This window comes from Gymnogyps californianus, chromosome 28 (genome assembly GCF_018139145.2).
Source record: "Gymnogyps californianus isolate 813 chromosome 28, ASM1813914v2, whole genome shotgun sequence".
In the NCBI taxonomy this organism is placed as follows: domain Eukaryota; kingdom Metazoa; phylum Chordata; class Aves; order Accipitriformes; family Cathartidae; genus Gymnogyps; species Gymnogyps californianus.
This window is the reverse complement of record NC_059498.1, coordinates 6,207,741-6,218,502: the sequence shown is the minus strand read 5'-3', so window position 1 is coordinate 6,218,502 and position 10,762 is coordinate 6,207,741. Positions and strand designations below refer to the sequence as shown.

The window sequence follows — 10,762 nt, the reverse complement described above, 5'->3', positions numbered from 1 at the left end:
AACTTCCCTGTCAAAGGGAAGGTTCTGTGAGGGTCCGGGAGGCCGTAGCTGGCGGTAGCAGCCCCTTTGCGGGTTTATCCGAGCGCCTGACTCGCTCCAGCCCGCAGGACCCGGCCCCGGTGCCGCCGGGCCCGGTGGGCTCCGGGGGGGGGGGGTCCCCGCGCAGCCCCGGCCCCTCTCCTCGCCCTTTAAACGGCGGCCTGTGACGTGTGTAGCAGTCCATTCATAATTCCAGGCGCCTCGCTGCTTATTGGCCCGTTCAGAACGGGGAGGGGCGTGGGCGGGTACGTCACGCCAACCGGGTGAGACCATCTCCGGGAAGAGGAGGAGGGAAGGACGCTTTCTTTCCCCTTTCCCTCTCCCTCCGTCCAACCCTTCCCGTTGTTCCCTCTCTCAGCCCAAGCCGTGCTGCGGTTCTCCCCGTTCCTGCCGCAGGTTGAGTCGGAGCGAGCCAGCGGCCAGCGCCGCGCTCCCACTCCTTAGCATCCGAGGCTCCCCCTCCTCGGCGAGGACATGGTACCTCCCGCTCCCCACCTCCTCAGCCCTCCGCCATCTTGGCGCCTCCTCAGAGCGGGGCCGGAGCGGGCTCGGCCGGCCGTGGCGGCTCCTCCTCAGCGGTGGAGCGAACCACCGCGGGGCGGGGGGGGGGGCAGGGGAGGCGGGGACGGAACCACTGCAGCAGCGGCGGGGGGGCGGTGAGGAGGAAGATAACGGGCCGGGCCGGACCAACGGGCAGGGGCTGACAGGGGCGGGCGGTACCACTAGGTGAGGGGGGAGGGGGCGTGTGCCGGGCCGGGCGGAACCATGCGGAGGTGCTGGTAGGGGGGAGCCCGGGGGAGGGGGTTCGGTCCGGCTCCCGGTGCCGCTACCGGTCCGGGTCCGCCATGGCCTCGAACTGCGCGGGGGGCTCGTCGGCGGGGGGCGTCGGGGCGGCTCTGGGCTCGGCCCTCAGCGCCAGCAAGACCAAGACCAAGAAGAAACACTTCGTGTGCCAGAAGGTGAAGCTGTTCCGGGCCTCGGAGCCGCTGCTCAGCGTCCTCATGTGGGGGGCCAACCACACGGTGAGCGCGGCCCGCAGCGGGCCCTTCCCGCCCCCTCAGCCGCGGCCCTCCTCCCCCGGGTCCGGGCCCTCCCCAGCCCCTCGGGACGGGGCCCTCATCCCCTCATTCCGGACCTTTCCCCTCAGCGAGCGCCCTCGTCCCCCGTCCCGCCCCCCCCCCCGGATCGGCCCTTCCCCTCTCTCCCTCAGGCAGGGCCTTTTCCCGCCCCACTCAGACCAGGGCCCTCGCTCCCCGGATCGGGCCCTGTCCCCCACACCCACTTTCCCCCTAAATCGCAGCCTTCCCTCCCCCTGGCATCCGATCCCTAATCCGGGTCCTTCCCTGGATTCCCACTCCCAGGGCACCCCGGAGTCGGGCTCATCCTCCTGGCCTGGTGGATGCCTGCCCTGTGAGGAGGCTTTCCGTGGGGTCTGCTCCTTCCCGCGCATGTGGTGGTGCCTTTCTCCTGGGGCTGGGTCTCCTTCCCCAGAGCATCCCCGTCTCCGGACAGTTTAGGTCCTCCCTCGGGTCAGGGTGTCCCTCCCAGGCATCACTGTTCTCACGCATGGGGTGGCATTAGGCTTCTCTGCTGCTAGACACGTTTCTTTGCCAGAGCATGCCTGCCCCCTCACACCCGCCCATCCGCCTGTGTCCTCTTCCCCAACACCTTTTGCAACACCTCTTCCCCAACGCTCTGTTTCCCAGGTCTGGGGAGGGGGAGCGATGCCATTTTGGTTTGCATCCCTTTGTGTAGGGTGCTCTTGCCCTGGAACCTGTCTGGCACCGGAGGCCCTGAGGACACTCATTTGACAGCCACAGAACTGTCCCCTGTCACAACCCCTGGCTTTCTCGCTCAGGGCAGTCCCTATGGCCCCGTTACGGTGAGGGGACTCCCACGTGCACAGTGGCAATCCTGTTCCTCAGTTGGCTGTATGAGGACAATTACGTCTCTCTCATCTCCATCCCAAGATACAAAAGGGTCTTTTGGCCCCATCTGTCCAACCTTGTCTCCCTCTGACTTTAGGCTTCAGCTACCAGAACTCAGGCCACGTATGTGCCCCGGACTCTCGGCCTCAGTTTCTCTGCGTAGTGGTTGGTACAGGTCTTAGGAGGGAGCTGGGAGAGGGTCCCTTGGAAATGTCTGTGATGGCTCAGCTCTTTAATCCATCTCCTTTGGAGGTTCCTAAGACCATCTTTATGTTTTTCTCTGGAAATTTCTCCCTCGTCTGTGATGGCAGGCACAAATCTCGTGCTGGAAAGGAGGACTGATTTACCACTGCGCTCTCTTGGATGTGGGTAATGGATGCTGTTCTAGGAGAATATTCAGGTGGTCAAAGAATTCAGAAACCTCATCCCTTCCTAAATTAATATGCTTTTAGGGCTGAAAGACACCTATTTCTCCAGTGGATTAGTGGATGTTTCCTAGAGAGTGAGAGGGATTTAAGCTTAATTTTTGCAGACACAAATAACACACCCAAAAAAAATTAGAATTGCATTTCTGGCTTGCCTGATGATGGAGTGAAAGCTTCCAAATGTAGTTCAACACAGCACTATCTTTCTGAGTCAAAGGATGTTCCAAGTGCTTGCTGCTCAGAGCCTTGCCCAGGAAGCAGGATAATGAATTTAATCAGGCTTTGATCAGTGGTGCTGTTAGGAGCCCTGAAGAAATGGAAATCGGTGGGATTCTTCTGAGTTTCATTTGTGGCCTCTTAGGGACGGTTGTTGCTTGGTGGCAATTAGCCTTTTTTTGGGTTGGGTTTTTTTTTTTTTTTTGGTAGCTGTCTGGGTACTGGGAATCTGGTAGGCACTGGATCAGGACAATGTAACTTTTGGAGCACGTGGCTGTGAAATATCTAGGCAAAGGGAGGAAGGCGAGCTGACAGTTCTGTATGAACACTAAGCTAGTAATGACATGGTATCGGATGCACGTTATGAAGAAATTGCTGCTAGAAAGGAGGACGGTATCCTGAGGGGCTGGGAAAGGGGTTAGAAAATTTCAGCTGTGACCTCCTCACCCTTGGACAGGCATCCAGGATTTCCCAGCAAATTCCTGCTAGTTCATTTTCCTCCACCTCTCTGCCGCTGATCTCAGTCTGCGTTTGGACGAGCCTTGTGAGTGCCTAGGAGGGTTGGTGGCTGGTGTGGCCATGCTGCAGCGCAGGCTGCGAGCTGAGGTGGCTTTGTTTACTCAACACGCGAGCAGCTGCTCATCCTGGTTTGCGTTTGGGAGATGATGTTCGTGCCCTGGTTATCTGGGAAGTGGAATTGCTTATGTGCTTCCAGCAGAAGGGTCTGGACAGTTGAGGAATATTTTCAGGAGTACCTTTGGACTTTGTTAGAAATCTTTTGGGGGGTTGTTTAATGTTTGGCTTCTGGAGCATGGTTTTACAAGGAGGGGTGAATCTCTTGGCTGTATCTGTGGAGCCCTGCCTTGGGATCCCTGCGGTAGGAGGGGGAGAAAACTGCTATCAGCACAAACCACGAGGCTGTGCTAGGAAGATTCTGTCAAAAATACTTGCATTAGAGGTGAACTTTTTCATGGACAAATCAAACAACCATTTTATGCAATCCAGCATTTCTGTTGACTGAAGAAATTCCCTTGGGTCCATTAACCGAGTCTGGCAACAGTTCGGCCCTGCCTTGTGTTTAAACAAGCTTGTTAGCAGCTGATGTGAATACAGGCAGTGATGGGTCTGGAGAGGATCAGGAGCAATGATGGTAGCGCACCAAGAACAGGAATTGGTTTCTAGAACACCAGTTCTGAGCATATCTGTGTAAATAGCGAGCTGGGTCTTGGCTGTCCTGGTGGTCCCCAGCCAGTGTCGAAACCGCGTGAATTGGGATTGGGGTGGGGCTGTGGCTGGTGTAAGCAGGGCCAAACGTGGGTGGTATTAGTCCAACAGCTAAATTTTGAACTAGAAAACCGTGGAGGGGAGAACTCGTGCAGATAGGAGAAGAAAGTGGAGTCACAGGCTCACCCTTGATTTCTGAGTTTTCTGTAAGGCACTGTAAAATTCAGCAAACAGGGGGATGGTTCCTGGGGAAGCTTTGCTTGCGACTGCTGTTGTCATGGCATTGGAAGAGGAGATGCAGCTCCTCAGTGTTGGTTATGTGCGTGTTGCTCCGTGCATGTTCTCTACACCCTGGCTGGACGTGTGTGCATGGGAGCTTGCCAGCGGCGGAGGGAAAGTCGTGATGGTTCTGGAAGGGAGAAGCCATCTCGCACTGAACAGCAAGATGAACACGGCAGTGTTGTGTGATGCTCTGGAAACCATAGAAACAGGTGTAAGGTGCTGGTTATACAAGGCACTGGGATCCCAGTGAGTTCGGGGGTTGTTGGAGAGGTGACTCTTGTATGTGTTTGTTAAATGAACAGTCGAGTTCATACGGGCTGTGGTGATGCTTCTCTAGGTGGCAGTTCATCAACTGGAAACGATCCCTGGAGCTCTGTTGATGTTGGCAGGGCCAGGGGGTAGGCATAAACAAATCCCATTTTTGTGGAAATGGGTAGATCTCTTCTGTTGGCTGTGTGGATCTTGCCCGAGGCAGGCTCCTGCGCTCCAGAGGCTCTGATTACTGGCTGAAGCACCAGCCGATCTCCTAGGACCTTTAGGAGTGGTGCCAGCCAGTACAAAACACAGCTATTTAGTATTCAAGTGAAATAGCAAAATTGGGATTTGCAGCACGCTTCTCCCTTCTCTGCAGTGTTGTTTTTGGTGTTGCCATGTTAATTCTAGCCAGAGCAGCATCTGCCACATATCAAATGTTGAAGTCCTATAAATTGGTACTGGCACAGGGTAAACAGCATGTATTTGTCCTTTCCAGCACTTGCTGTCTGCTGCGGCTCTAATTGACCTCTGGAGAGCGCAGCATATGGCGATGGTGACGATAGCCCGTGTTAATGATTGAGGCCGGTGGCTCTGAACCTTCTTGTCCCGGGACCTTCTGTTAAAATAGAGATTCCAGCAGCCCTTTTCCTTCTTGGGGCATGGAGGGAAAAGAAGGTTTTCCTGGGTGATTCAGCGAGGCAAATGGAACTCAGTTGCCTGCTCTGCCACCGATTCGTGTGGCTGTGGGTAGGTTGTTTAACCTTTCCGTTCCTCAGCTCTTGTGTGAACCAAGGGAAGCGATAGCTCTGCCTACCTGCAAGTGGACTGGGAGAATGGATGCTTTCCAGTGGTCCTGAGGCCGTGCTGACGTGATGGGTGACAGGTTGCCCTGCGTTGGTGGGGCAGCAGGGTAGCACTGACTGATTCCTCTGCCTGTGATGCAGCATTGTGCTGCAGCTCCATCAGGACACGGGAGTCCTTTCCAGCAGGCTTCAAAGTACTTTGTTTGGGAAGAGGTGGGTTTGCTGTCACTAGGGGATGCCTTTTTTTCCTCTTAAAGCATACTGGTGTCCCCAGAGCACTGACAGAAATTACTGACTACAAGATCCGTGCTTCCATAGCATTGCATGGGGGTTTTGTTAGCTTGGATACTGATTAATCATGCTCTAATTCATGGAAAACAGTATTTTTTTCTCAAACCGTTGCCCAGTCGCTGTACTGTGTTAAGCAGTGGCAAAGTTTTGCTGCAGATATGGGTTTGTCTCCATGCTAGTTGAAGTGATTTTGCTGTGTGTCTTCTACCTACTTCCCCAGAGTATTATAAAGTTTAACTAATGCTTGCAAAATACTTTGAGATACCTGATTGAAAGGCTTTGAGAGGAACAAAGTATTTTTATTTTCCTGAGCAAATTCCTGTTGTAAAGAATCCTAGAGAGTAGATTCACACACTCCATCATCTGGATCTTGTTAGTAAACAAACTGCATTTTCCCATCAATTTACTAATGGTAATTGCCACTTTGAGGCTACAGTCAGGTTTTGAAACAAAATTATGCCTGGCCCATTCGTTCTAACAGCTGTCCCTGAATGACACAGAATATTGATGCCTCTCTTATTGAAAAAGGAATTGGCTTTGGTGGGGAAGACAAATTATCAACTACAGATAATCCCAGAATCGTACTGACTGGTGTTGCTCAAGAATTCGAGTGACCAGGAAATAAAAGCTTAACAGACAGAGGGGAGGTGGTATTTTTCCAGCCCTATAAGGCCAGGGGTGGCTGTAGACTTCTCAGCGGCGTAGGCAAAAATGAATTCTGCTGACGGAGGATGAAGGGCCCGGCCACTGCTGCGGGGGGAAGGGGAGAGTTGCTGGCTGGGGAGCTGGAGAAACGGCGGAGCTGAGCTTGCTGTTCCTCTGGCTGCTGGGCAAACGGAAGAGGAGGGTGGCAGTTGCGGCTTTGGAGAGATGAGGGTCTTCCCTCCCTCCCTCACTGCTGTTGCCCCAAGCCCTGGTCCCTCCTTCAGTGGTAGCTGGCTGCCTTTCCCTGCAGGGCTCTGGCTGGGATTGTGGCTGTTTTGACACAGGGCAATCTGCTGTCTTACCTCTCTCCTTGCTGGGGTGACCTCTGGACACAATGGGCTGCTTGCCTTGCTTGGGAAATTGCTCCTTTGTTCTCAGAATATGGTGAAACCAGCAGAGAAATGTGAAGCATCTCTTTCTTAGTGCCCCTGCTGTTGCCTAGTGAAGATGTCAGTTGGTTTGTCTAAAATGTGTCTTGGTTTTAAATCCTCTGAGCTCCACTGAGAGCCTCCGAGCCTGGTGTGTGTCCGAGCCTTTTGTGAGGCTGACGAGCATGTGCCATTCACGCTGTCTGTGACCTGGGGAGGGGCAGGACCAGTGTCTTATGTCTTTCTGCAAAATGCAAGTGGCAGTGGCAAAATGCACTTCTTAATGGTGCTTTCAGCCTGGACTGGTCCCTGTCAGGTTGTCTGTGCTTTCTACCCAGTGGGGGAATAGAAAACTGGCATAAGAGGACTATGCAAAAACAGGGGCTTATTTTCAAGAGGATTCAAAGGCAGATTAGGTCTAAAAAGCTGGATGCCTTACAGAAAACCAGCATCATGCTGGGTCTGGAGACAGATCCCTGGTCTGAAGAGCTTGTGCTCTAAGTTAGCCATTCTTAACTTTTTCCACTTCGGGGACCTCTAAAGCCTTTGTAGTGGAGCTGTGGAAATACCCCGAGCACAGACTGCTGTACAGCACGGACCTGCTCTTCGCAGTTGCTGTGCTTCTCAAAATAGCACGTAACCCCTGCGGTGAGGGACCGAGGTGTGTGAGTGCGGTGCTGTCTGCTGCTGCACCTCTGCTCTCTGCAGCTGCCTCTTCCAGAACAAAGAACCAAGTCCAAGATCTCGCTGTCCATCTTGTGGCCAGCACCAGCCCCAGAGATCTCCAGAGGTCCTGGTACAGGCAAACTTTCTACAGCTGAGTGACATCTCTTTGTGGGAGACAGCCCGTGGGAACGGGCTCCCCAGGAGCCAGGGGTTGCTGGGCACCTCATTGCTATGCACCTTGCTGTGACCTTGCCTTCTGTAGCATAAATACACAGAGACACACACTCTGCTATATATAATCTCCTGCTACACGCCTCTCCCTGGGGAGAAGGCGAGAGAGCAAACATGTGCCAGGCGTTAGTCACGTTGCTCTCGGAGGCTGCTCAGATTCCACCGTGATAAGTACACGAGAGGATCCCTATAGAGCGGTGCTGTCCGCTGCTTTCGTTTGGGCAAGGTCTCCTAGTGTTTCACTTGGCACCATGCTGCAGGACCTGGCCCAATAACCCTTAAGAAGGGGCACTGGATGCTGAGGATTGTACTACGAGAAGGGAGAGTTTGGGATATCCCTTTTCCGAAGCAGGGTGAGGGCTTTTCATTCCTCTCCCTTTGGGATCCTGAGGAAAGTGTCAAGCATGGGAGTTACTGTGGGAGCAGACAGTGCACATCCCTCTTGCTTAAAAAACAAACAAACAAAACAACAACAAGAACCAACCAAACAAAAAAAACCCTAACCAAACCCATGTTTGCTTTCAGACTGGTATCAGGTACAAAGGCCCAGTAGCCATCTGACCAAGAGCTGCCTTGTGTGGTGGAGGGCAGGCTGTCAGTGCTGGGACTAGAAATGGCCAGTTCAGCTCTTTGGCAGCAATTCTTGTCCCCAGCACAAACCCCTTCCTTCTCCCGGTCTCCTCCAGAGCCGGAATCCCGAAGCATCCAGAAAGCTCTGCTGTACGCAGCTGGAAAGGGGGAAAGGCTTCCTTCTGCAGGGGGGATTTTTTTGGCTGTTGTCAGGCTGTTACATCTTGGGAAGAGTGGGGGCATCTTTTAAATTGAGACGAGGTATCCTGGTGCACCATTTCTGCCAGTCAGGAGACTTGCAACAGGTACAACATTTGCTTTGAGGTTTCTGCTTTGGCAGAAACGAGGCCATCCAGAGACGTCTTGACATCTCACTTTGCTAACATTTGTGTCTGAATTTCTGGAAGGGAGGAGACAATCTCCAAATCGCTGTTCCCTCTCAGCCGTCAGCACCCTTCCTCCACTCTGGAACAAGCTGATAATAGCTTGTTTGTGCCTTACCCTCCGCCAAGAAGAGGGCTGAGAACAGGCGTGTCTAAGGAGCTGTGCTGTCGGGCTTCCCCTCCTGTTAGCAATAATTAGTGGCTGGAGGCAGCGCCTCTTTCTTGATACAGAATTAGCTGTTTTCTCTTCCCCCCTTCACCCTGAGGGGAAATCACTGCATGGGCCTCTGTGATACAGCTCCTGGCAGTAGCTGGGAGCTGGACCCCAGGACCTGGGAGATCCCTTCCTCACCTGCAGGCCTCTTGCCTTTCCTCTCTTCTAGCTGCGGCTCGAGGAGCAGCTCAGTGCAGGATTGAGCCTTTAGCGTAAGCCGAGGGGTATTGGCCTCCCTGCTCCATTATGATTACAAATGATGGGAGGCGTATGACATTATTTATTCATTCATCTGTGCAGCATTCTCCATACATCCCGAAGCACTTTATGGGAGTGCTTAATGCTCTTCGGTGCTGCTATAAAGTAAATACAGGGCAGGGCTTTAAAGAGGACCATCTCTGCTCTTAACGGAGCGGTGGCCGGTTTACTTTCCGCTTATCTGTTGTGTGGGATGACTGTCTCTGAAAATAGTCATCTTTTCTCTTTGCAATGTGTATGTGTCTTTCTTCCAGTCTGACGTTTGTTAAATCTGGTCTGGTTTTGCATTGGTAATGATGGAGAAAGGATGTGAAAAATACGTACCTCATCAAAGGCTTGCTCATATAATTAGACAGCTCACTGCACATCTCCAGAGCTGGGACCTCCATGGTCCTTGCAGAGTTGAACTGTGCCACAGATCCCGCTGCAGAATGGCTCCCTCATGCCTCCTTTCATCTCCGCCTCCTTTCATCTCCGCCTCCTTGGAGGAGATGTGGCAGCAGCTATTTGGACAGTATTGTATGTCCTGTTGCACGCAAGGAGCGGGGAATCCCAGAGCTGGAGTCCATTTCCTTAGGCTGACGGCTTGGACCCTGTTCCCAGTCAGCAGGGAAATGCTGTGTGCTTTCCAAGCGTGCTGGAAGTCACTTGACCTGCCTAAGATTTTGGTGTTGGGAACAGACCCCAGGCCTGACTCCTAGCCAAACCCCGCTGTTGCCAGTGTTGTCTGCTTCTCTCCAGCATTACCTGCTTGGCACAGTAATTATGGGAATGGACTTGTAATGAAATTGCTTCCTAAATCCAGCATGTTAATAGCAGTTCAATCAGATGGGATTCGTGTGATTCCTGTGAAGTCGGTGTGAATGAATGACACTGGGGCCGTCCTCAGAAAAGACAGCTCAGAAACGTGCTGCCTCTTGACCTGCTCTTGAATGCTGGCACAGCCTTGTCAGTGCATGGGCTTGTCTGGAGCAGGGTAGCCAGATAAAGTCCAGAGGTGGATTTTTTTTTTTTTTTACTATTGATGTTTTCGCTGCTGGGTGCTGTAGCATGAGCCCGTCTGTACAATAGTAGCTGAACGTTCATTCTTCTGCTTCCCTGTATTCCTGTGGCTGCCACACATGACTAAGGAGCAAAAACAATCTAGTGGAGTGACTCATCCCTTTAGAGAAGGTGGGATAAGAGCAACGAGAGACAGCAAGCATAGAAACAGCATCCACAGGAGAGCTGTGCTGTGCTGCACCAAAGCTACCCAGAGTCTGTTCTGGCTGGCCACGGTGAAGACTTCGGTCATCCGTGATTTGTAACAGTGAGAACTAGTTAAGAAATTGGCTGATGCAACATTTCCTAAATAAAGGCAAAGGTGATTTATTTAGAACATAAAATCTGCTATGTCTTGGTCTGTAGGTTTGTCTCAGTTCTAAGCTGTATCTTGGATGATCAGCGGAAGGTGAACAGATGAAAGAGCTGAGGCTGGCTCAGGAGTACTCACCACATGATTGAATGAGATGCTTCTGTGGCTTGTAACCACAGTGTTCTCCAGGTTGCTTCAGCACAGCAAGTTGCTCTGAAAGTCTAATGGGTTATATTGCTTCAAAACCACCTTCTGGGGTATTTGGCATCCCCGTAAATCCATTGACAGTAACTGCAGGGCAGTGGAACTTGGGGTTTGAGTCTCTATTTCCTTTCTCTTTTAGATCAATGAACTGAGCAATGTTCCTGTCCCTGTCATGTTAATGCCCGATGACTTTAAAGCCTACAGTAAGATTAAGGTGGACAATCATCTATTCAACAAGTAAGTGGGTGTTCCCAACTTGTCTGTCTCTGTAATTAGAGCTCTTTGCTGTGGGGGAAACTGGCATGGTGAAGGCCTTTTGGTTTGTTCCCTGTTGTAATGCCAAGAG

At 52.5% G+C, this 10,762-nt stretch overlaps 1 protein-coding gene across 3 annotated transcripts in view; it reads left to right on the top strand.

Annotated features, from left to right (window-relative positions):
- Positions 1–884: 884 nt before the first annotated feature.
- The window catches only part of PIP4K2B (phosphatidylinositol-5-phosphate 4-kinase type 2 beta), a 25,991-nt gene continuing 16,113 nt past the window's right edge, over positions 885–10,762 (top strand). For all 3 annotated transcript variants that reach the window (XM_050911603.1, XM_050911602.1, XM_050911601.1), the window contains exons 1-2: positions 885–1,061; positions 10,556–10,653. In XM_050911603.1, the coding sequence (XP_050767560.1) occupies positions 885–1,061; positions 10,556–10,653 (275 nt within the window). The remainder of the gene's footprint in view (positions 1,062–10,555; positions 10,654–10,762) is intronic.